Source organism: Musa acuminata, chromosome BXJ3-4 (assembly GCF_036884655.1).
Source record: "Musa acuminata AAA Group cultivar baxijiao chromosome BXJ3-4, Cavendish_Baxijiao_AAA, whole genome shotgun sequence".
NCBI classification, from domain to species: Eukaryota; Viridiplantae; Streptophyta; class Magnoliopsida; order Zingiberales; family Musaceae; genus Musa; species Musa acuminata.
The window spans coordinates 23,667,501-23,694,385 of NC_088352.1; the positions used below are offsets into that span (position 1 = coordinate 23,667,501).

The 26,885-nt window shown below is 43.3% G+C and overlaps 3 protein-coding genes across 5 annotated transcripts in view; 2 read left to right on the forward strand and 1 right to left on the reverse strand.

Moving 5' to 3' along the window:
* LOC103974144 (uncharacterized protein ECU03_1610-like) overlaps positions 1-377 on the forward strand; it is an 887-nt gene extending 510 nt beyond the window's left edge. Inside the window, exon 2 of the mRNA XM_009388908.3 lies at positions 1-377. This exon is cut by the window's left edge and continues 296 nt beyond it. Coding sequence (XP_009387183.3) covers positions 1-271 — 271 coding nt within the window. The 3' untranslated portion in view covers positions 272-377.
* Positions 378-465: 88 nt separating this feature from the next.
* On the reverse strand, positions 466-1,512 carry LOC135635926 (ethylene-responsive transcription factor 11-like). Its single transcript, XM_065147394.1, has one exon. It carries the CDS (start codon positions 1,283-1,285, stop codon positions 590-592), a length of 696 nt encoding a protein of 231 aa, XP_065003466.1. The 5' UTR covers positions 1,286-1,512; the 3' UTR covers positions 466-589.
* A 24,329-nt stretch (positions 1,513-25,841) lies between these two features.
* The window catches only part of LOC135634657 (piezo-type mechanosensitive ion channel homolog), a 70,651-nt gene continuing 69,607 nt past the window's right edge, over positions 25,842-26,885 (forward strand). For 2 of the 3 annotated variants that reach the window (XR_010495418.1, XM_065145121.1), the window contains exon 1: positions 25,846-26,139. Coding sequence is in view for 2 of the 3 variants with exons in the window: in XM_065145121.1 (XP_065001193.1) it covers positions 26,058-26,139 (82 nt within the window). In the remaining variant the exon portion in view is untranslated. Of the gene's footprint in view, positions 26,140-26,885 lie in introns of all 3 variants that reach the window. The other variant, XM_065145122.1, reaches the window with a different exon arrangement.

Consider the following 26,885-nt stretch of genomic DNA (forward strand, 5'->3'; position numbering starts at 1 on the left):
GGCCAAGTCGGTGGGAGAGAGAGCCAAGGAAAGGGCGGAGGAAGGCGTGGAGAGGGCACAGAGCATAGGAGAGAGAGCGAAGCAGACGATGCAGGAGGCGTGGGAGGCGGCCAAAGAGACGACACATAAGATCAAGGAGACCGTGGTCGGCAAAGACCAGGACACGCTCATGGATGCAGGGAATGGTGGGACAAAGGATAACGTCAGGGTGGCAAGGGAATCCGCGGAAGACGATGCGAGGAAGCATGGAAGAGATGAGTTGAAAGATTAGCTTAAGGTTTCGACGGCATTCCTTCTGTGTTTCGGTGTAATTAACAGAGCTTGTTCTGCTAATATGGCTGTCGTGGAAGTCGTCTCAAAAGGCATATTAAAATGATGCTGCTTTTCTTCTCAATCAAATCAATCTTAGCTGACTGTTGTTATGCATTGGAACACAAAAGGTCGGAATTATCTCAAGATCGATACTTATTTGTTATAAAGAAAGACAAATTAGATTTATTTGGATCAGCAAAACCAATGCTATGTTGTCAAAAGGAAAAAAAGATGCATATATTTACAAAGAAACTATAATAGTTTCCGGGCGTTTGGATCAGGCAACCTCCGGCGGAGGAGGCATGTTGAGATCCAAATCGAAGCGAACCCTCCCCTTCGGCGAGGCCGATGGCGAGCAAGGACAATCAACCACCGACGACGAGTCTGAGTCACTCTCGACCCCGCTGAGACTCCGAAACACCTTCATCATCGCTGGCCGAACAGCCTTTGCCGCCGCTGCAGCCTTCGTTGAAGCGGCGATCGGATCAAAGAGCACCAGCGGACGCGGGCATGCTGCCACCGCCGCAGCGGCGTGCGGGAAGAGGAACCGGGCGGACGGTTGCCCGGGGTCGAGATCCAGAGGTGGGTGTCTGGCGGCCCGCTGCCTCGACGGGGCAGACGACTCCACGGTGCTGCTGCTGGGGCTGGCGGGAGCCGCCGCTATGGAACCGAATCCGGCTGGGGCTGCTGCGACGGCGGCGGCGGGGTCGACGGGGCAAGGGAAGTTGGTCTTGGCCTTGGGGCCGCGGAACCTGAGAGCGGCGGCGTCGTAGGCGCGCGCGGCCTCCTCGGCGGTGTCGAAGGTGCCGAGCCAGACGCGGCACTTCTTGGCTGGATCCCGGATCTCCGCCGCGTACCGACCCCATGGCCGCTTCCGGACGCCACGGTAGCGCGTTCCCTTCCAGTCTCCATCTCCGCTGACGACCGCGCCGTGGCCTCCCTCGCCACCTGGGTTGGAAACTCTGGGAGCCATCGTTGTATGTGATTCTCGAGCGCTTACGATCGATGGAGAAATAGATGAAGACGAGTGAGTCGTTGGCTCTCCAGAGGAGTGGGCGGGGAAGTATAAACAGAGGCGGAGAGAGGAGGGGAGAAAGCGGTGGGAGCGGTGAAATGGGCAAGGATGGGGCGGAGTCCACGGGCGGTTTGACCGCACTCGGCCGCCGCCCAGCGCATTGGATTAGTGATGCACAGGGATTTGGTAAACGTACACCGATATTCTTCTTTTCACGTGCACAAAGCAAAAAAAAAGGTTCCGTGCACACATCTTTTTATGCGGTGGAAGCGGAGTGCGTATAACGAAAAGACGAGGGTAACGTTAGGAAGATGACGTTGATTAGAGTTTGGTTTCCTGGTTTAGCCGGAGGCCACGTGGCACGCGGCGCTGTCGTGGCACGCGGAGCACGGCGAGCGTTGGGCGTTGGGGGTGGCTGGGCGGCGACGTCTCTATCGACGGAAGGCTGCCGCATGTCGACGGCGTCAACTGACGGGCAAACGACAGGTCGCGGGAAAGCGGTGACGGCAGTCACGGCGTCAGCGTGGCTCCCTTGTCGACCGCACAGGTTGCCCTTACACGCCGCGTTACTCGGATCGGTGGGCCCGCTGCTGGTCCGCAGCACACCGCGTCGCTTTTACTTCCCCATTTAATTAATGTGGTTATCGAAGGGAAAAAAAACTGTCATATATAATTATATATCACACATTTAATTTTGGATCATTTGCCCAAAAAAAAAAAAAATTTCTGTCAAGCACCCTGTTCTTTTTTTCATATAGTGTCTCATGTTTTTTAATCACATAATTTTTTTTAATTTTTTGTCTGGCGCCTACGTGCTTTTTGCTTTTACCCTCTATTTTCGTTTTGTCATTTTTTATGTGATGATTTTTTTTATCAATCATATCCATCGCATCTATCCTTATGTGTGGTCTCATTTTTTTTATTAATGATGGTGTCGTGCATGTCATGTCTATGTTTCTTCATTCGTTATCTGCATCGCAAGGTTTCCATTGTGAGATTTTAGTTTTTCACCCCATAGAAAAGGAAGGGCGTAGAAACATCTTCACCATAAGTTCTTTATCTTTGTCCCATGGAGTAAAGGAAGGGTAAGGTCTTACTATAATATGTAGGGTATAGACAAATACAATGAGTATCACAAGTGGCAAAGACACTACACAAAAACAATAAGGCATCAAAAATAAAAGCAAGGGATGGAGGTAGAGGCAACGAGTGGGCGAGCAAAGTCGAAGGTGATTGAAGTGACAAATGAGAAAGGAAGAAAAGGAAAGACATCTATGGGATTAAAAAAAAATATGAGGCACTAAAAAAAATGTACTCTTAAAAAAATAAAAATGATATTCTTTCAAGGGAATTGTTTTTAAATTTTAGATAATAATAAAGATTATTTACTGCTTTGAATGATGTTAATAATGCATGTGATCAATAGTCAAGTTGATAGCAATTGATCATCGTCTCATTTTTTATGTCAAACCAAATCGTACGTCAAAACATTGAAACTATAGCAAAAAATGTGATATTTATATTTGGTAAAATTGATAAATAGATTTTATCTATGGCTTCCATGATTAAATCTTGTTAGGTTTAAAAAAATTTATAAATTAATTTATAAATCGATTTATTATTGTATAAAATTTAATTTCAGAATTTAGCATATAATAAATAATTAAATATGGCTCAAACAACATATCTGCTATTGATTTTTTATTGGATAACACCTCTATATTCATTTTTATCGAATGATATTTTTTAAATATTAATTTTATCATAAATTTGAAAATTTTTTGAACCAATTTAATCCAATCAACCAGTTCACGTCATCCATCCGCCCAATCCTCCTCCCACTCCGCATCCCCCCTATGTCATTGTTCTCCTCCTAGCTTACCTCCCCCTCTATCATCGCTTCTCCTTTCCTCTTGACCTCCTCCTCTACATCCTTCCATGTCTCATTATTTATTGTCTTCTTAAAATTAAAGTTGACATAGTTACACTCGATCAGTAACTAAGTTTAAAATTAGTAATACTTTTTTTAGAGAATTGTAGAATAATTAATTACTAAAATTTACACAATTTAATTAGAATATGATTCTAACCAGAATTATACTAATTATTTATTTTATGATGAATATATATATATATATATATTTTTTATATTTTATATTAAATAATATTATATGTATATATATATATATGTGTGTGTGTGTATTATAAATAAGAGCATAACCGAGCATTTTCTATGTAAATTATGAGGAGGAAGAGAATGAGAGGGAGGGAGCGACGGAGAAGGAATATAAGAAGAGAAAGGAAGGTGGAGTGTCAAAGAGAGAGAAAGAAGATCAGGTAAAGATGGAGGGGAGGCGTAGTAGGAGGAGGAAGCGAATGAAGAAAAAAAAAAAGAGGAGAAAGCAAAGGGAAAGAAGGATAATGACATAGGGGGAGGAGGCAAACAAGATAATAACTTAAAGTGGGAGAAGGAGGAGGCAAAGTAGAGGTGGAAGAGGAGGGAGAGAGGATGGTGGAGGAGGGGAATATAAATTGAATCTAACGCATCCAGTAAACAAAAAAACAAAAAAATCTACATAGATTTTGATGTCACTTAATCTAAAAATGAGAGTTTTTTCGTTCAAATCAATACATAAGGGTGCTGTCCGATAAAAACAAATAGGGGGGTGCTATTTGGTAAATTGCTCAAGAGATATTTACTCATCAACTAAGGCCTTCAATAATATTATTTTAATTCTACATTGGTAGAGAAATTAGAGAATTAAAAATATCTAATAAAGAGTAAAAATTAACTCCATAGATAGCCTAAAAAATAACTCCCATCACATGTATAGTCATTCGGGATTCATCTTGAAAGCGGATGATTATTCATATTTTAAAAGAGTTCTTATCAATAATATTTAAAGTGAAGCTTATCAATTGATGTCCATTAAAACACTTAAAACATATTATCTCCTGACTATAATATTATGATAATATCTTTTGAAAGTGAATAATTCTTCACGTTCAAAAAGAATTCTTATGAAATGATATTGTGAAGCTTATCAATTGATGTCCATTATGTTGGGAAAAAATATTATAGCGGAATAATTCTTTTTTTTTTTTGTATCAAAATAGGTTGCTCATCAAAATATCAGCTTGTTATCAAAAACAAATATTAATTAGAGCAACATAAACAGTAGAATAATAAATCAATCACAAAATGAGACACCGAATTTTTATATGGAAGACCTAATGCGGGAAAAACTGTAGCACCATAGTCTACCTCAAACTTCCACTATCACCAATAATGATAATAGTTTTATAATAAGTCTTCTCCAAAATAACTAGAGAATCATAATAACATCAAGAATATAGATCTTAGCTCAACTATAACATATCATCATCAATATAAATGAATTTCATAAATGAAAAATTTTAGGTCTCACAAATTAGGTATATCAGGAAAGCATCAAACAACCTAATGCTTTGATACCATTTGTTAGAAAAAACTATTATAGCGGAATAATTCTTTTCCCTCTTTGTGTATCAAAATGGATTCCTAATCAAAATACCAACTTATTATCAAAATCAAATATTAACTAAAGCAGTATAAAAATTAGAATAATAAATCAATCATAAAGTGAGATACCAAATTTTTATGTAGAAAACCCAATGCGGGGAAAATTATAGGACCGTAGTGTCACGGACTTAGCTGATTTTGCCTAGGTTGTGCAGCACCCTTGCGTGTCCGTTCGCAAAGATCAGCCTCCCCAAAGCCTCCCATGGTCTCTTAGGATCTACAAAAGAAAAAACGAGTTAGAGAAAACACTTAACTTGGGATCCATAAGCAAATATTTTCGAAAACACTTTATAGATAATGTAAATTACAAACATATTTTACAAGCTCTGAACAGTTACACAACAAAGGGTCAAAATGGTCCACTATAGATCGAAAATCTCTCACAAGTGTCTACATGACACAACCTTTATTTACAAGCCTAAAGCGACCACCAAATCCAACTAAAATAGGACTATTAAGCCTTCGGTCGTCTCTCTACATACTGTGCAAAGCATGAACATACCAAAAGATACAATAAGCATTACATCAAACATCCTGTTTACAAGTTTGTCCGTGACATTCTCCCCCACTTTTTCCTTCGATGTCCTCATCGAAGCCTTTTGCCGACACTAAAACTCCTCGCCTTTGCTGAGTCTTCAATCTTCTGCTCTAGGTGCAATGCGCTCCTTGGCTCCCAACTGCTCTCCGCTGCTCTTATTGATTAGTCGAACTTTTGATCTACTATGCTGTTTCAACTCGGCAATGACTTTGACTCTAGTGTGAGGTTGACTGAGTTATGTTGATCCTTGTTGATTCCTGCGGATCCTCCAAATGAAGGAAAAAACAATCTTTACTATGCGCTAGTCTCTCAAATATCACATGCTACTTGAATTGGGTGGATGCTTTGTTAGAGCTTTAACGAGCATTGTCTCGCAAACTTTCGAAGTTTTGGGTCCTTCCTCCACAAAATGTCCATCGACTCTTCTTTCTTTTAGTTGTCACTTCCAAGTAAATTCGCATCACTTCCGCTTTCGATTGGCATTTCGTTGGGAAATGAAGCGGACGATCTCTCTCAATAGCACTGATCACCGTTGGTGAGGATTTGATAACTATTATCTTCCATTATTTCGAAGGGTCTTTGAATCGTGTAGAGCTCCTTTGTTGGATAAATAAGAGAATTGGGCTACTCGGTTTCGCCTATTCTCTTAAGAGTTGAGAAGGCAAAGGTTACTTGACTTTGCCTGCCTCCTCGAGGTTGTACTCCATGCATCGAGCTGGTTACTGGCTTTCGCCTGCTCTTTGCTCACACTTCTGAAGCACTTGAAGTATTTGCACTCCTTGCATTGAGTTAGTTACTGTGATTCACATTCTCAATGCCATCAAACTTCTGGAATGCAGGAAATTTTCACCCAAACTTGGAGTAAGTCTCTAGTAGTTTTAGTCACATTTGGGATTGTATCGTCTTCTCCATCAACTATGTCGTCTACTCCACTAAGTAGCTTAGGTACAACACCGGGTACTGCCTGCTTCGTTCTTTAGTCGTACACTCTTGCATGACCCGAAGTCCTTCATTTTTGGCTATATTAATGAGAATCTCGTTGACACCGGTCTTACAAAGTTCTTTGGCCTCTACCCTTCAGCCTTGTCTCGGTACTTAAGAGTTTGCCTCTGCATGCTCCATCTCCTCGGCCCCTTTCGCGATCAAGCGCTCTCCCTCCATGAAAGCAAGGGATCAATGACTTTCATGGAAGTCCCGCCTCTATGGTACCATGGCGCTGTCATGCCCATGACCCTACTATCCGTCACCTCGCATCTACATCTCTTTTCTTTATGATCAGTAGATATGTCTTTGTGGCACTTTTTCGAGTCCACCTCCATTCTAACTGATGCTTGATTTTGGGTGGCTAAGTCCCTTTGGACTGATCGTCGTTTCCTCGCCCCTTTCGACCCCCTACTTCAACACATCTGTGTTCTCCAAGCAACTCCTTTTGGTCGATGGAAAGACAGACTACAACTCCCATGCATGGCCTCTACCATCACGTTGTAGGATTTGCACCAATTATGTTCTCCTTGCTTCATTGGTAGCAACGTTCGCTTACTCGACCTTGTCCTCTGACTTGCCGGGCTCCCTTAAGCATATATGGGCTTTGGAGTAGTCCAACTCTGCAACTGTTTTGGTCATACCTCTGCATGATCAAGTCCCTCCCATGGGACTCACTGGTACTTGCATTCGAACTTTTTCCTTGGTGGAACACAGCTCCCATATGCTGATGACCAAGGCTTTCATCCGATGCAAAATTCGATGCACACACGGAAGATCCGTCTCTGCGGTACCATGACCTTCACTCCTTGAATCCATAACCCTTCTTGTCGTCATGTTGTTCACCGAAGTGGAGCTTCCAGTAGCTCCCGATCATACCTCTGTATGATATAGTCTCTCACGGGACTGTGTCGTGTGTGTCGCTTTGTCACAAACAGTTCCACCACGATCCACTGCACCATGTTGCCTCCTGGTAACATCTCTATTACATTCTGATCCTTATGGGATGAACTTGAATTGTGATCCCTCCATGTGTGGCCTCTGCTAATACATCGCAGGGTCTCTTTCACCTTCGATTTTGTTCGCTCATTTGGCAATCGACCTTCATCCACCCGCTCTTGGGTCACACCTAGATGAAGCACCGCTCTAGGTCAGTCCGTCGCCTAGTAGCTCCCGAAGTCCACTGACTTCGCTGCAATTAGTGGACCATTGTATGGATCTTGGGCCTCTACCCCTACCAGCACAATCTCCGCTGCGCACCGCTTCCTGCTTGACAACTTGACTGGCAACACTATGGCATATTCTTCAAGAGTACCCGCCTTCGTGTCCTCTTGTCCCGTGCCAAGGCCTTCTAAACCCAACTTTGCCTCCGTAAGTTTAGTCGTCTTAGTTCCTCCATCAAATTCTCTGAGATAAGATGCATGTGCACAGAAGCTCCCTTCGTCTTTTGCACTATGTAAGATGAGTCCGCTCCGTCAGAATGAAGGACCCCATGGAACAACATGATCCTGCTCTTGCCTCTGCAAGAGTTCTTATCCTTAACCTTTGTCTAAGGAAAGCACTATGCCTCCGCTCCATGTTCCATCTTCTATGCTGGCTCCCTTTATGCGGCTTTGGTACTTCGCCAAGTTACTAGTCATATGTGCCCAGCAAGCCAATCACGTGAGTGATGGCACATGTGACTTGATACAAAATCTTTTTGCTTATTATATTTTGGCGTATATCACTTTATAACTATTGCATAAATGCATATATATATTGTGATGTCCTTGGATTTGTGCAATGGGAATCGGATCGTGATGAGATCACGATAATGAGATCGATTCACCTTTAAACATATATCCTAAATAATCTCGGTCATAGGTTACTCGAGAGGGACATCATGATAACCGGACAGACTGGTGTGCTATATACCCGTCCATATGATGGATGCAGCTGGTCTCATAGCTACTCGTGTAGGGACACTAGGGATACAGTACAAGTGCTCATTGGAGAATGAGTTCACTGATTGATCCGCTTACGGAATGCTGGATGGTTGATGATGCCTTATTGTCAGACAGCGATTCTGTAGTCCTAGTGGTATATCTGGTCCTTAGACTTGAGACACCAAGGATGTCCTGTATGAGTGCTCCACTCTTTGATACCAGACTTATAGGTTTGGCTGTCCCAGATCTAGTACAGTTGGTCATTGGGAGTGGTAGTCAACCTTACGAGGGCTATTGAGTGTCGATAGAGGATCATCCACTCTCGGCGTCATGAGAGGAATATCCCATGTGTTCTTGCTCAGATAAATCCCTTGCCAGGGTCATTCGGGTTGAGAGAGAAAGAGTTCTTCGGGAGAATCCGATTAGAGCGAGACTCGAGTAGAAACCGTATGGGTCTGACAACACCATGCTCGATATACGGTCTCTGGGATATTAGATGGATGAGGGACTATAGGTACACGGTAACTAAGGACAGACAAGTCCAATGGATTGGATTCCCCTGTATCGTCTAGGGACTACGACATCGTGGCCTAGTACGTCCGTAGTCGATCAGTCAAGTGAATTATTACAGAGATAATAATTCACTGAGTTAGAAGGAGTTCTGATGGGTATGACTCACAACTAGCTCGATATTGGGCCTAGAGGGTCACACAAATATGGTAGGCATTGCGATGAGTAGAGGTTCGGATATGAGATATCCGACGGAACCCTTGTCTTATTGGATGCAGATCCAATACCCACTAGGGGAGGACCCATTAGTGTTTGATAGGGGACCTCTATAAATAGGAGGGATTCAGAGCCTCATAGGCTAGAGTCTTTGCGTGCCTTTCCTATTCTCCTCTGCGTGCCTTTCCTATTCTCCTCTCCCTCTCCACCTCAGAGCAGGCCTGGAGTTTTGAGGAGCGTCGTCACAACCCTGCTGTGTGGATCACCGCTAGAGAGGAGGATGCTTGACCTCCTTCACCCTCTCCTAAGGATCTGCAAGGAAACAGGGATATACGATCTCCCTAGGTAACACAATCTACTCTATACACAGTTTTAAGTTTCGCGGATTTTGTGCACCAATCTTCGCACGACGACGAACATGTTTTTGGGAATCGGGGATTTTATTTTCTAGTTCTTCCACTACGCATATGATGTCGCCCCCAAGAATTTCCCAACAGTGGTATCAGAGCCAGGTTGTTCGTGCGAATGATTGGTCTTGAACTGCGTGTGTTGTGTTTAGGAAGAATTTTGACGTCAAAATCGTTGACGCAAAAACAAGGAAGGGCAACAACAGTTGCTGCAGTCGATCTGCGTGCGTGTAGCGCAGCCGAAGGCGGGCAACACAGGGGCTACGTCTGCAGCATCCGGCCGGCGGCCTGCTTGCAGTAGGCTTGCGTCCGGCGGGGCTGGCAACTCGCGGGCAGAGGCGCCTGCGGCCGCTTCTCCCGCGGGGTGAGGCGCCGCAGGGCAGTGTCGCATGCAGCCGCTGCTCCCGCGGGCAAAATCCCCCTACAGGGGCGGCGACCCGTCGGGACAGCACCGCCTGCGGGCGTTGCCCCGCGGGCAGAACCGCCCGCGGAGGCGGCGGCGCCCGTAGGGGCGCCAACCCGCATTGGAATTGAGAAATTCCAGTTTAGGGTTTTGGGCAAAAAGATAATTTTGCCCCTGTGATATGAGAAATTTCAGTTTTTGTCTTTTATCTAAATTACGAAAATACTCTTAGGAATTAAAAAATTCCCTACATGTCCCTGATTTTAGAAAATATTAATTAATTAAAAGGTTTAGTTGATTATTATTTTTATTATTATCTAGTAGTCCTACATGATGATGATTATTTATACATGTGATGTATGATGTGTGGACGGATGATCAAGGACCGTGTGATGTGTGTACTTGTGATTATTATTATCGAGGTCTGCGAGCCTCTATTATATTTCTCGTTTATTGTCAGGCCTGCGTGCCTATGATTAAGTTGTAATCACATGAGGAGGCGCAGCGGGAGCATGGATGCGATAGCGGGACCCACGAGACGGACGATCGTGATGCATGAAGATGCATCAACATGTCGACGAAACCGACGAGGATGAGATGGACAATCACATGGCATGGAGATACACCGTTGCACATATAGATCTTGATGTGAGTGATTAGGCCTACTGGCTCGGGCCTAATCATATTAGGTTATGGTCCATGATCATCTGGTATGATTGCTTATACACATACTAGATATGTATATATATTTACATGCGATGTAGATATATATTAAATATGTATATGTGTGAATGTCATATTAGGAGACCAAATCATAGAAACATCTCTCGATAATATTAAGTCGGTAAACGTGAGGCAATTAGATTGATCCACGTGGCCTTCCATCGTTATAAGTAGGAACCGATTCCCGGTGTAGGTTGAGTTGGTCGAGTCCCTCGAGACTCACCTATATCGCGATTCGCTATCTTGCTTACGACATAGAGATGCCACCGGTGACCTGAGGGCATGGTATGCTTGGTCGAGTCCCTCGAGGGTATATCATCAAATCAGACTCATCTTGTAACGAATGTGTTGACTTAACCAAGCATCATGGTTGGTTGAGTCCCTCGAGGCCATGGTGATTCAGAGGCCGAATAGGACGGGAATCACAAGGAGTTGTGATCGGCAAGAGTTGCCTACCTTTTAGGCTTAGTGTGATTGGTCGAGTCCCTCAAGGTTACACTAAGACGCTGATTAGATCCTGATCCCCACTAGAAGTCTACCGGAGACTTCCATTTCACATGCTGAGGGTGTCGCGTGACTCGTTAGTAAAATAGTGGGAGCATATTAAGATAAAAGTCCATATCTTGATAGTTTATTTCTTGCAAAATCTACATGTTATTCATTTCTGCTGCATCTTTATTTTCAGAAAATATCGCTTTCAAATCCCTTATGTGGCATACTTTATGTCAACCGCCTCACTAGTACAAATTATACGGATTGTCTCCGTAACTTGAGAATTGTTCTCACAGTGGAGAAAATCGTGTACGTCCTTGATACAGTGATGCCTACGCCCGAAGAAGGGGCAAACGAGGATGAGATCGCTCGCTACGTGAAGAACATTGATGACTCCACTTTTGCTCAGTGCTATATGTTGGGCTCTATGACTCCTGAGTTATAGAGACAACATGAAAAGATGGATGCCAGATCCATTCTACTACATGTCCGCAAATTGTTTGAGGAACATGGAAGGACTCAGCGATATGAGATATCCAAGAGCCTCTTCCGCGCTAGGATGACTGAGGGGACACCGGTTCAGAACCATGTCCTAAAGATGATTGAGTGGATAGAGAAACTCACAGGTCTAGGAATGGTCCTAGAGGATAACTTGTGTGTGGACATTGTGCTTTAGTCCCTACCATATTCCTTTTCACAGTTCATAATGAATTTTAATATGAACAAGCTTGAGGTGACTCTCCCAGAGCTCCTCAATATGTTGAGGGAGGCAGAGAGTACTATTAAGAAAGAGAAGCCAGTTCTGTACACTAGTGGGACCAAAAAGAAAATGAAAGCAGAAAGGTCCCTTAAGAAGGGAAAGGGCAAGGGCAAACCAGGTAAAGCAAAGGTTGCTAAGAAATACCCAGCAAAGGACAAAGGCTAGTGCTTCCACTGTGGTAAAGATGGGCACTGGAAGAGAAACTACAAAGAGTACCTTGTAGAAAGGGCGAAATAGAAGCTTGGAGAAGCTTCAGGTACATTCATGATCAATCTCTAATTGTCAGATTTTTGTGATAGTGCATTGGTATTGGATACCAGTATTGCTTATCACATCTACAATTTATTGTAAATTCTAGCAAAGCCGAGGGGAGATTGGCGAGAGGAATATTGCATAAAGGTTTGTTTATGCAAGAAACTACTCCACATATCATGAATGTAAATGTGTCCAAAAGGAAACGAGATGAGATGAATTGTGCACACTTGTGGCATTGTAGGCTAGGTCATATCCATAAAAGAAGGATTCAAAAGTTGCTAAATGATGGATATCTAGATCTATTCAACTATGTGTCATATGCAACTTGTGAGCCTTGCATTCGTGGAAAACTGACCAACTCTCCATTTAGTGGAACTGGAGAGAGAGCTATTGAGTTGTTGGAACTCATACATAGTGATGTATGTGGACCCATGTCAACTCATGCCATTGGAGGTTACTCTTACTTCATTACATTTACTGATGATTTCTCAAGGTATGGATATGTGTACTTAATGAAGTACAAGTCCGAGGCCTTTGAGAAATTCAGAGAGTATAAGAATGAGGTGGAGAACCAGACTGGAAAGAGTATCAAAACTCTTCGATCAGATCGAGGAGGTGAGTACTTAAGTACAGAGTTTACTCAGTTCCTCAAGGACCATGGGATATTATCCCAATGGACACCTCCTTATACACCTCAGCTCAATGGTGTCTCTGAAAGGAGAAATCATACATTATTAGATATGGTACGGTCCATGATGAGTTTCGCTAACCTACCCTTCTCATTCTGGGGATATACCCTAGAAACCACAGCTTACCTTCTGAACAGAGTTCCAACTAAGTCGGTAGTGTCTACACCATATGAGATATGGAAAAGGAAGAAGCTTGATCTTCAGGTTGTTAAGATTTGGGGCTGCCCTACCCACGTTAAAAAACATAACCCCGATAAGTTAGAATTAAGGACAAAGCGATGCAAATTTGTGGGATACCCCAAGGAAACTTGTGGGTATTATTTCTATCATCTAGAGGACCAAAATGTCTTTGTAGCTAAGAGAGAAGTGTTTCTTGAGAAGGAACACATTCTTGGCGGAGACAGTGGGAGAATGATAGAGTTGAGCGAGGTTGGAGAACCAAGCTCAAGCACCACTCTACAACCCGAGTCTATTCATGTACCTAATACATAAGTTTCAACTTTACGTAGGTCTGATAGAGTATCCCATCCTCCTGAGAGATATGTGGGATATATTAGAGGAGAGGATGTTGAGGATATTGATCCTCAGACCTACGAGGAGGCTATTATAAGTATAGACTCTGGGAAGTGGCAAGAAGCCATGAATTCTGAGATAGATTCTATGTACTCCAATAAGGTTTGGAACCTAGTTGATGTGCCCGAAGGTATTGTACCCATCGGTTGCAAGTGGATCTTTAAGAAAAAGATCGGAGCAGATGAAAAGGTAGAGACCTATAAAGCAAGGCTAGTGGTTAAGGGGTATCGTCAAAGGCAAGGTATTGACTACGACAAAACCTTCTCACCCGTAGCAATGCTAAAATCCATCAGAATTCTATTGGCTATTGCAGCACACTATGATTATGAGATCTGGCATATGGATGTGAAAACCGCATTCCTCAATGGGAACCTCGAGGAGGAGGTGTATATGATGCAACCTGAGGGATTCGTGTCCAAGAACTGCCCAGATAAGGTGTGTAGGTTGTTTAGATCCATTTATGGACTAAATCAAGCTTCCCAAAGTTGGAACATAAGATTTGATGAGGCAATCAGATCTTATGACTTCGTTAAGAACGAAGATTAGCCTTGTGTGTACAGAAAGGTAAGTGAGAGCACTATCACATTTTTGGTGTTATATGTGGATGACATCCTCATCATTGGGAACGACGTAGGAATGCTATCCATAGTAAAGGCTTGGTTATCTAGACACTTCTCCATAAAGGACTTAAGGGAAGCATCTTATACCTTGGGGATTAGAATCTATAGAGATAGATCCAAGAGGATGCTTGGCTTGTCCTATTCTAGGTACATAGAAACCATTGTCAAAAGGTTTGGCAAGAAAAATTCTAAGAAAGGGCGAACATGGATATGATACCTTATGCCTCAGCAATAGGGTCTATCATGTATGCCATGCTATGTACTAGGCCTGATATAGCGCATGCTCTGAGTGTCACGAGCAGGTATCAGGCGGATCCAGGCTTGGAGTACCGGAAAGCAGTAAAGTGTATCCTTAAGTACTTGAGAAGGACTAAGGATCTTTTACTAGTATATGGAGGTAGTAGCCTTAAGGTTGAAGGCTACACTGACTCAAGTTTTCAGTTTGATGTCGATGATAGCAAGTCAAATTCAGGGTATGTGTACACCTTGAATGGAGGAGTAGTGTGCTGGAAGAGTTCCAAGCAAGATACTACTGCTGACTCGACCACAGAGGCGGAGTACATTGCTGCATCATATGCAGCAAAGGAGGGAGTTTGGCTGAAGAAGTTCATCACAGATTTGGGAGTCATGCCGGGTAGCGAGAACCCGACTTCCTTATATTGCGAGAACTATGGGGCGATTACTCAAATAAGGGAACCCGGGTCTCATTAGAAGTGTTCTGAGGAGGTTCCAACTTATCAGAGAGATCGTAACCCGAGAAGATATAGCAATGGAAAGAGTTCCATCCGAAGATAACATTGCAGATCCACTGACAAAGCCGTTGTCTCATATTGTCTTTGAGCGTCACATGGGTCTGATGGGGATCAAACACATAGGTGATTGGCTTTAGGTCAAGTGGGACATTGCTAATCATAGGTGCCCAGCAAGCCAATCACGTGAGTGATGGCACGTGTGACTTGATACATAATCTTTTTGCTTATTATATTTTGGCGTATATCACTTTATAACTATTGCATAAATGCATATATATATTGTGATGTCCTTGGATTTGTGCAATGCGAATCAGATCGTGATAAGATCACGATAATGAGATCGATTCACCTTTAAACACATATCCTAAATAATATCGGTCATAGGTTACTCGAGAGGGACATCGTGATAACCAGACAGACTGGTGTGCTGTATACCCGTCCATATGATGGATGCAGCTGGTCTCATAGCTGCTCGTGTAGGGACACTAGGGATATAGTACATGTGCTCATTGGAGAATGAGTTCACTGATTGATCCGCTTACGGAATGCTGGATGGTTGATGATGCCTTATTGTCAGACAGCAATTCTGTAGTCTTAGTGGTATATCTGATCCTTAGACTTGAGACACCAAGGATGTCCTGTATGAGTGCTCCACTCTTTGATACCAGACTTATAGGTTTGGCTGTCCCAGATCTAGTACAACTGGTCATTGGGAGTGGTAGTCAACCTTACGAGGGCTATTGAGTGTCGATAGAGGATCATCCACTCTCGGCGTCATGAGAGGAATATCCCATGTGTTCTTGCTCAGACAAATCCCTGGCCAGGGTCATTCGGGTTGAGAGAGAAAGAGTTCTCCGGGAGAATCCGATTAGAGCGAGACTCGAGGAGAAACCGTATGGGTTTGACAATACCATGCTCGATATACGGTCTCTGACATATTAGATGGATGAGGGACTATAGGTACACGGTAACTGAGGACAGACATGTCCAATGGATTGGATTCCTCTGTATTGTTTGGGGACTACGGCGTAGTGGCCTAGTACGTCCGTAGTCGATGAGTCAAGTGAAATAAATAATCATCATCATATGTATAAATAATCATGGACATGTAGGGAATTTCTGAATTTATAGGGGTATTTTCATAATTTGGACAAAAGACAGAAATTGTAATTTCTTAAATTTCGAGGGGCAAAACTATCTTTTGTCCAAAAAACCCTAATGCTCTTTCCCCCTTCCGCTGGTGCCGCCGTCGCCACCCTACCGGCGGCGGCCTGTGCGGCGAATCAGGGCACTGCCCTCGCCTACAGGCGGCACGCCCGCTGGCGGCGCTGCCGCTGCGGGTGGGCGCCCCCTTCGGGCGCCGCTGCCTCCGCAGGCGGTGCTGTCCCGCCAGGCGGCCGCCCCTATGGGGAGGGGTTTCGCCCGCGGGTGCAGCGGCGGCAGGCGCTGCTTCCTTACGGCGGCTCGCGCCCCTGCCCTGCGGCGCCTCTGCCCGTGGGCTGCCAGCCCCGCCGGCAGCAAGCCTGCTGCAAGCAGGCCGCCGGCCGGCTAATTCAGACGCAGCCCCTGCCTTCGGTTGCGCTTCACGTACGCAGATCTAGGGCAGCAACTGTTGCTGCCCTTTCTCGCTTTTGCGTCAACGATTTTGACGTCAAAATTCTTCCTAAACACAACACACGCAGTTCAAAACCAATCATTCACAAGAATAACCTGGCTCTGATACCACTGTTGGGAAATCATGGGGGCGACATCACATGCGCAGCGAAAGAACAAGAAAACAAAATCCCCGATTCCCAAAGAGATGTTCGTCGTGGTGCGAAGATTGGTGTGCAAAAACCGCGAAACTTAAAACTGCATATAGAGTAGGTTGTGTTACCTAGGGATATCGTATATCCCTGTTTCCTTGCAGATCCTTAGGAGAGAGTGAAGGAGGTCAAGAGTCCTCCTCTCTAGCGGTGATCCACACAGCAAGGTTGCGACGACGCTCCTCAAAAACTCCAGGCCTAATCTGAGCTGGAGAGAAGAGGAGAATAGGAAAGGCAAGCAAAGGCTCTAGCCTATGAGGCTCTGAATCCCTCCTATTTATAGAGGTCCCCTGTCAAACCCTAATGGGTCCTCCCCTAGTGGGTATTGGATCTGCATCCAATAAGACAAGGGCTCCGTCGGATATCTCATATCCGAACCTCTACTCATCGCAATGCCTACCATATGTGTGTGACCCTCTAGGCCCAATATCGAGCTGGCCGTGAGTTATACCTGTCAATATGTGTGTGACCCTCTAGGCCCAATATCGAGCTGGCCGTGAGTCATACCCATCAGAACTCCTTCTAACTCAGTGAATTATTATCTCTGTAATAATGATGTGTGTACTTGTGATTATTATTATTGAGGTATGCGAGCCTCCATTATATTTCTCGTTTATTGTCGGGCCTGCGTGCCTATGATTAAGTTGTAATCACATGAGGAGGCGCAGCGGGAGCGTGGATGCGATAGCAGGACCCATGAGATGGACGATCGTGATGCATGGAGATGCATCAAGATGTCGACGGAACCGACGAGGACGAGATTGACGATCACAGGGCATGGAGATGCACCATTGCACACATAGATCTTGATGTGAGTGATTAGGCCTACTAGCTCGGGCCTAATCATATTAGGTTGTGGTCCATGATCATCTGGTGTGATTGCTTATACACATACTAGATAAGTATATATATTTGCATGCGATGTAGATATATATTAAATATGTATATGTGTGACATGTTATATTAGGAGACCAAATCTTAGAAACATCTCTCGATAATATTAAGTCGGTAAACGTGAGGCAATTAGATTGACCCACGTGGCCTTCCATCGTTATAAGTAGGATCCGATTCCCGGTGTAGGTTGAGTTGGTCGAGTCCCTCGAGACTCACCTATATCGCGATTCGCTATCTTGCTTACGACATAGAGATGTCACCGGTGACCTGAGGGCATGGTATACTTGGTCGAGTCCCTCGAGGGTATATCATCAAATCAGACTCATCTTGTAACGAAGGTGTTGACTTAACCGAGCATCATGGTTGGTCGAGTCCCTCGAGGCCATGGTGATTCGGAGGCCGAATAGGACGGGAATCACAAGGAGTTGTGATTGGTAAGAGTTGCCTACCTTTTAGGCTTAGTGTGATTGGTCGAGTCCCTCGAGATTACACTAAGACGCTGATTGGATCTTGATCCCCACTAGAAGTCTATCGGAGACTTTCGTTTCACGTGCTGAGGGTGTCGCGTGACTCGTTAGTAAAATAGTGGGAGCATATTAAGACAGAAGTCCATATCTTGATAGTTTATTTCTTGCAAAATCTGTATGTTATTCATTTCTACTGCATCTTTATTTTCAGAAAATGTCGCTTTCAAATCCCTTACGTGGCATACTTGATGTCAACCGCCTCACTGGTCCAAATTATACGGATTGGCTCCGTAACTTGAGAATTGTTCTCACAGCGGAGAAAATCGTGTACGTCCTTGATACAGTGATACCTACGCCCGAAGAAGGGGCAAACGAGGATGAGATCACTCGCTACGTGAAGTACATTGATGACTCCACTCATGCTCAGTGCTATATGTTGGGCTCTATGACTCCTGAGTTACAGAGACAACATGAAAAGATGGATGCCATATCCATTCTCCTATATGTTCGCAAATTGTTTGAGGAACAGGGAAGGACTCAACGATATGAGATATCCAAGAGCCTTTTCCGCGCTAGGATGACTGAGGGGACACCGGTTCAGAACCATGTCCTAAAGATGATTGAGTGGATAGAGAAACTCACAGGTCTAGGAATTGTCCTAGAGGATAACTTGTGTGTGGACATTGTGCTAAGAGAGCAGTGTTCCTTGAGAAGGAACATATTCTTGGCGGAGATAGTGGGAGAATGATAGAGTTGAGCGAGGTTGGAGAACCAAGCTCAAGCACCACTCTACAGCCCGAGTCTATTCAGGTACCTAATACACAAGTTTCAACTTTACGCAGGTCTGATAGAGTATCCCATCCTCCTGAGAGATATGTGGGACATATTAGAGGAGAGGATGTTGAGGATATTGATCCTCAGACCTACGAGGAGGCTATTATGAGTATAGACTCCGGGAAGTGGCAAGAAGCCATGAATTCTGAGATAGATTCTATATACTCCAACAAGGTTTGGAACCTAGTTGATGCGCCCGAAGGTATTGTACCCATCGGTTGCAAGTGGATCTTTAAGAAAAAGATCGGAGTAGATGGAAAGGTAGAGACCTATAAAGCAAGGCTAGTGGCTAAGGGGTATCGTCAAAGGCAAGGTGTTGACTACGACGAAACATTCTCACCCGTAGCAATGCTAAAATCCAACAGAATTCTATTGGCTATTACATCACACTATGATTATGAGATCTGGTAGATGGATGTGAAAACCGCATTCCTCAACGGGAACCTCGAGGAGGAGGTGTATATGATGCAACCTGAGGGATTCGTGTCCAAGAACTGCCCAGATAAGGTGTGTAGGTTGCTTAGATCCATTTATGGACTAAAGCAAGCCTCCCGAAGTTGAAACATAAGATTTGATGAGGCAATCTGATCTTATGACTTCGTTAAGAACGAAGATGAGCCTTGTGTATATAGAAAGGTAAGTGGGAGCGCTATCACCTTTTTGGTGTTATATATGGATGACATCCTCATCATTGGGAATGATGTAAGAATGCTATCCACAGTAAAGGCTTGGTTATCTAGACACTTCTCCATGAAGGACTTAGGGGAAGCATCCTATATCTTGGGGATTAGAATCTATAGAGATAGATCTAAGAGGATGCTTGGCTTGTCCCAGTCCAAGTACATAGAAACCATTGTCAAAAGGTTTGGCATGGAAAATTCCAAGAGATGTCTCATACCGATGAGACATGGGATATCGCTTTCTACGAGTATGTCCCCAAAGACTCCAGAAGAAATGGCAAACATGAATATGATACCTTATGCCTCAGCAATAAGGTCTATCATGTATGCCATGCTATGTACTAGGCCTGATATAGCGCATGCTCTGAGTGTCACGAGCAGGTATCAGGCGGATCCAGGCTTGGAGCACTGGAAAGCAGTAAAGTGTATCCTTATGTACTTGAGAAGGACTAAGGATCTTTTACTAGTATATGGAGGTAATAGCCTTAAGGTTGAAGGCTACACTGACTCAAGTTTTTAGTCTGATGTCGATGATAGCAAGTCAAATTCAGGGTATATGTACACCTTGAATGGAGGAGCAGTGTGCTGGAAGAGTTCCAAGCAAGATACCACTGCTGACTCGACCATAAAGGCGGAGTACATTGCTGCATTAGATGTAGCAAAGGAGGGAGTCTGGTTGAAGATGTTCATCATAGATTTGGGAGTCGTTCCGGATAGCGAGAAGTCGACTTCCTTATATTGCGACAACTATGGGGCGATTACTCAAATAAGGGAACCCGGGTCTCATCAGAAGTGTTATAAGGAGGTTCCAGCTTATCAGAGAGATCGTAACCCGAGGAGATGTAGCAGTGGAAAGAGTTCCATCCGAAGATAACATTGTAGATCCACTGACAAAGCCGTTGTCTCATTTTGTCTTTGAGCGTCACAGGGGTCTGATGGGGATCAGACACATAGATGATTGGCTTTAGGTCAAGTGGGTGATTGCTAGTCATAGGTGCTCAGCAAGCCAATCACGTGAGTGATGGCACGTGTGACTTGATACAGAATCTTTTTGCTTATTATATTTTGGCGTATATCACTTTATAACTATTGCATATGTGCATATATATATTGTGATGTCCTTGGATTTGTGCAATGGGAATCGGATCATGATGAGATCACGATAATGAGATCGATTCACCTTTAAACACATATCCTAACTAATCCCGGTCATAGGTTACTCGAGAGGAACATCGTGATAACCGGATAGACTAGTGTGCTGTATACCCGTCCATATGATGGATGCAGCTGGTCTCATAGCTGCTTGTGTAGGGACACTAGGGATATAGTACAGGTGCTTATTAGAGAATGAGTTCACTGATTGATCCGCTTACGGAATGCTGGATGGTTGATGATGCCTTATTGTCAGACAACGATTCCGTAGTCCTAGTGGTGTATCTGGTCCTCGGACTTGAGACACCAAGGATGTCCTGTATGAGTGCTCCACTCTTTGATACCAGACTTATAGGTTTGGCTGTCCCAGATCTAGTACAGTTGGTCATTGGGAGTGGTAGTCGACCTTACGAGGGCTATTGAGTGTCGATAGAGGATCATCCACTCTCGGCGTCATGAGAGGAATATCCCATGTGTTCTTGCTCAGACAAATCCCTGGCCAGGGTCATTCGGGTTGAGAGAGAAAGAGTTCTCCGGGAGAATCCGATTAGAGCGAGACTCGAGTAGAAACCGTATGGGTCTGACAACACCATGCTCGATATACGGTCTTTGGGATATTAGATGGATGAGGGATTATAGGTACACGGTAACTAAGGACAGACAGGTCCAATGGATTGGATTCCCCTATATCGTTTGGGGATTACGGCGTAGTGGCCTAGTACTTCCGTGGTCGATGAGTCAAGTGAATTATTACAAAGATAATAATTCACTGAGTTAGAAGGAGTTCTGACAAGTATGACTCACGGCCAACTCGATATTGGCCCTAGAGGGTCACACACATATGGTAGGCATTGCGATGAGTAGAGGTTCGGATATGAGATATCCGACGGAGCCCTTGTCTTATTGGATGCAGATCCAATACCCACTAGGGGAGGACCCATTAGGGTTTGACAGGGGACCTCTATAAATAGGAGGGATTCAGAGCCTCATAGGCTAGAGCCTTTGCTTGCCTTTCCTATTCTCCTCTTCCTCTCCAGCTCAGATCAGGCTTGGAGTTTTTGAGGAGCGTCGTCGCAACCTTGCTGTGTGGATCACCGCTAGAGAGGAGGACGCTTGACCTCTTTCACCCTCTCCTAAGGATTTGCAAGGAAATAGGGATATACGATCTCCCTAGGTAACACAACCTACTCTATACGCAATTTTAAGTTTCGCGGTTTTTGCGCACCAATCTTCGCACGACGACGAACATCTCTTTGAGAATCGGGGATTTTGTTTTCTTGTTCTTCCGCTGCGCATGTGATGTCGCCCCCATGATTTCCCAACACATATGATAGGCATTGCAATGAGTAGAAGTTCGGATATGAGATATTCGACGGAGCCCTTGTCTTATTGGATGCAGATCCAATACCCACTAGGGGAGGACCCATTAGGATTTGATAGGGGACCTCTATAAATAGGAGGGATTCAGAGCCTCATAGGCTAGAGTCTTTGCGTGTTTTTCCTATTCTCCTCTCCCTCTCCACCTCAGAGCAGGCCTGGAGTTTTGAGGAGCGTCGTCGCAACCCTGCTGTGTGGATCACCGCTAGAGAGGAGGACGCTTGACCTCCTTCACCCTCTCCTAAGGATCTGTAAGGAAACAGGGATATACGATCTCCCTAGGTAACACAATCTACTCTATACGCAGTTTTAACTTTCGCGGATTTTGAGCAGCAATCTTCGCATGACGACGAACATCTTTTTGGGAATCGGGGATTTTGGTTTCTTGTTCTTCCGCTGCGCATATGATGTCGCCCCCAAGAATTTCCCAACACAAGTTACACCTAAGTTGCTCTACTCCTCATTCTTGCATTGAGTTGATGGTGGCCCTCACGTCAACCATTCCATGGGTCAGCCTCCCTTGAGTCTAATCTCCATATCGACTCCAAATGTACCTTCATTTGTGTTGCTTTGCGTCGCTCCCCCACTTGATCTCACAATGTATCCACTAATGCATTCTCTTAAGCGAGATCATACGATGACTCCTCGTTGCTTGCTCGATCTATTGAGCTTCATGGAATTGTTGTTTATTGAGGTACTCCTTCTCAACATATACGGTCTGTTGCACATGATTCTCCCTTTAGAGAGCCGGGACTTATCCCTCCTGGATATCTATCCCATTGGAGCAACATCTCTCTTCGTTTTGGAGACCACCATCCCCTTGGACTACTCCGATTTGCTGAACAAACTACGTATTGTTCTGCCTCCTACAAACGCACCTGCTAGATTGCGACTCCACATTAATACAGCCCCCACTACACCACTCAAGGTCTGGCAACATGCTGAACTCGTTGCACACTTTAGCCTCCTACGAACGAATCCTTCAAATATCAAAGAGAAAGTTTCAATGCTCCATGGCATCGAGTTTCGGTCGCCTTGGGATGGCCATAAACATTCCATCGTCCGTATACAAGCCCATGCATGAATATCGAATTCTTCGAGTTAGCAATTCCCCTCACCTCTGTGAGCTTTGCACAACTCTTTCGGTCGCTGAGTAACTCATTCTACCTTACATGGTCTCATCCTTTACCAAATGCCTTGCTTGCCTTGAGCACCATCAAGTATAGTTGTCAACGTTGAGTCGTAGCTCAGACTTAACCATTCTAACTTTTGTGTGCTCCGCATTCTTCTAAGCTTGCTTATTCTCATAATGCCTCTTGCGCGAAGGGTTGGTCATTCCTTTGAATGCCAATCTCAGATGCTCGCTCCTTTGAGCGACTCCTTTTCCCTACATCTCCATGCCCGTTTTATCCCAAACGGTCGCGCGTGTGCTAACTGCCCTCAATGCAGCCCCGCTAGGTCCCCCACATTTGTATGCCAAGTGTTTTTATGAGTGCTTGTCCTGCTCTCATACCATCTGTCATGGACTTAGCTGGTTTTGCCTAAGTCATGCGGCACCATTACGTGTCCGTCCGCAAAGGTCAGCTTTCCCGAAGCCTCCTATGGTCCCTTAGGACCTACAAAAGAGAAAACGAGTTAGAGAAAACGCCTCACTCAGGATCCACAAACAAACATTTCTGTAATTACTTCGTAGACTATGCAAATTATAAAAAAACTTTACAAGCTCTGAACAGTTACACAATAAAGGGTCAAAATGATCCATTATAGACCAAAAATCTCTTACAAGTGTCCACATGATACAACATTTATTTACAAGCCTAAAGCGACCACCAAATCTAACTAAAATAGGACTATTAAGCCTTCGACCGTCTCTTTACATACTGTGCAAAGTATGAACATACCAAAAAACACGGACATACATAAACATTACATCAAACATCACGTTTAGAAGTTTGTCTGTGACAGTAGTCCACCTTAAACTTCTACTATCACCAATAATGATAACAAGTTTATAATAAGTCTCCTCCAGAATAACCAGAGGATTACAATAACATCAAAAACACATATCTCCACTCAACTATAACATATTATCATCATGGATTTCATAAAAGAAAAATTTTAGGTCTTCCAAGATAGGTATAGTAAGAAAGCATTCTAAAAATAAACTACATATCAATACCATTAAGGTTATAGAGCTTATTGCAAAAATTCTTCAGTTTGATATCATCATCGTGCATGACTATGGGGTTTTGATAATATTTTTTTGAAATTGGATGATTCTTTAGTTTCAAATGATATTTAGTGTAAAGCTGATTAAATGATATCTATTAAGACACTTGAAAATACATTATCTCTCGACTATAAGATTTTAATAATATCATATATAATGTTTTATTAGTTGAGGAGTTGAAGGATAAAAGGCTAAATATGATATCTCCTCGGGAGATATTTTTAGGGTTTATTGTGAATGATATCTAGTGTAAAACTTATCTAATTAAAAAAATACCTATTAAGACACTCAAAAATATATTATCTCATGATCCTATGTAACTCTTTATTAGTTGAGGAGTTAAAGAATAAAAGATTAAATGAGATATCTTCCCAGGAGATATTTTTGGGATTCATTATGAATGACATATAGTGTGACACTTATCAAATGATATTTATTAAGATACTTGAAAATATATTATCTTCCAACTATGAGGTCATAATAATATCATATATAATTCTTTATTAGTTAACGACTTGAAGAATAAAAGGTTAATCTAGTGTGAAGTTTATAAAAAAATATTCATTAAGACACTAAAAAATATATTATCTTTGAGATTATGATAATATCATATATAATTTTTTATTAATTGAGAGGTTAAAGAGTAAAAGACTAAATACAATATCTCTCCAAAAGATACTTTTGAGATTCATCGTGAATGATATATAGTATGAAACTTATCAAATGATGTCTATTAAAATACTTAAAAATATATTATCTCCCAGCTATGAGGTTCTAATAATATCATATATAATTCTTTATTAGTCGAGGAGTTGAAGAATAAAAGGCTAAATTGAATCTTTCCATGAGATATTTTTGGATCAATTATGAATGATATCTAGTGTGAAACTTATCAAATGATATCCATTAGAAAACATATTATCTTTCAACTATGAGATTATGTAATTTTTTTATTAATTAAAAAGTAAAAAAAAAGGCTAGCGTTATCTCCCTGCAAGATATTTTGGAATCCATTTTGAAAGTATAAAGATAATTCATTTTAATTGAAAGAATTCATACGACTAATGTGAATCTTGTATCTCGACAAAGGTAAAGTGATATAACTAATAAAATTAATCAAATTGAACGAATTCTATGAAGTAAAATAACACACGCATCCTCGAATGCATATCACGTTATTGAGTTATCTCTATTGCAAAATAAGAACTAACAAAAAATAATCTCCATCAGTTCCTTGAGTCCTAATACTTCATTTTATTTCTTGAAACAGAGCAGCAACGTTAATGCCATTAGTGTCCGGGTTGTCAGGAAGAAGCATCAACCATTCCATGAGCATCGTGGCTCACCCTCAGCCGTCGATTTGCTGCCACCCTGGCGGGTCCCAGCTACCCACCAGTCATCCGTCCACGTGATCGGAACGGTAGATTTCACGTAGTTATAGAAATTTTTGAACGCACGTCCGCATGAAATGACGAACTCCAGTAGACCGTTGCCGTCTTTTCGCAGTGTTTATACTATTTCTACTTATTTATTGTAACGTGCCAGTATACCTCGCTTATGGTTGGATAGAAAACGTGGGGACCACCAGGAGACAGGTCGCGTAGGAGAGACATGTAGAAGTGGTATTTGAGTTGCTTCCAACGACGCAACGTCCCCCTCGGAGTCGCTGGATGCCCTTTTGGACCGACCAAACTGAAGGCCGGATCCCAAATTGCCCCCAAGCGTTCGATCCCCTCTTTGATCCTTTCATGAGAACGAGCATCATCTCCTGGATTCGATTCTCTTTCTCGCCTTCGAGCTCTTGATCCCGAGGAGCGAATTCTTAAGAGGAAGATTCTAAATGTCTTTGAGAGGAATTAGGGATTCCACCAGCCTTCCATGACCGATGATAAGGCGATCTCCTACTCGGAGAGCACCGATGGGTGGCTTTCTCGGCAGCTTCCTGCTGCCTCTGCTGCTCTTGGCAGGTAATTCATCGGAATTTTCATTCTCGCTTCCGTTGCTTTCACGACAATGACTTAATTTCTCACGTGATTGCGGAGGATTGCTTCGTATTCGGTTTCGAGAAGTTGCCCGGACGGGGTCAAATTGTTTTTGTTTCTTGCGAGGGAGTGATTGGTTGAAGAAGATAATTGTTAATCAGTTAGATGTTTGACTGTTAGAGTGCGATTGTTTTGTAAGGTTTTTAACCGGAATTTTGCGGTGCATATTAGGTTACCACAGACCTGTAGCTTAGAATTAAGGCTGGTGTGAGCTTTGATTTACTGCAGGGTTTTTCTTGCCATAAACGAAAAGGTAATTTCTAGCTGAATCCGGAGCTTGCATGGATGGTTTAGAGCAAGAAAGTTCAAGGATGGATGAGTGGATTGCATGGATAGTTTTGACTTTTGAGAAAAGAAAAAGTTCACGACTCTTTCCTGCGCTACGTCCATGAAACCTCTTGATGAAACTTTCACAATCTACTGGTGTTTTAAAGCTTGGGGGGGTCGGTAATGGAACGGAAAACATAAAAGTTATGGAGAAGAGGAATTGATAAAAGCGCACTTGATCAGTAGGAGTATAATGTTAGCACTAAAATTTACAACCAAAGCTTGTTCAAACAGGAGTCCTGGAACTTGGGTAGAGAAATAGAATAATTGATGGGATGCTTAAATAGTTAAGTTGTTATTGAGGTTACTTAGCTTGTCTCCAATGTAGATTGGTGCTCTAGTGA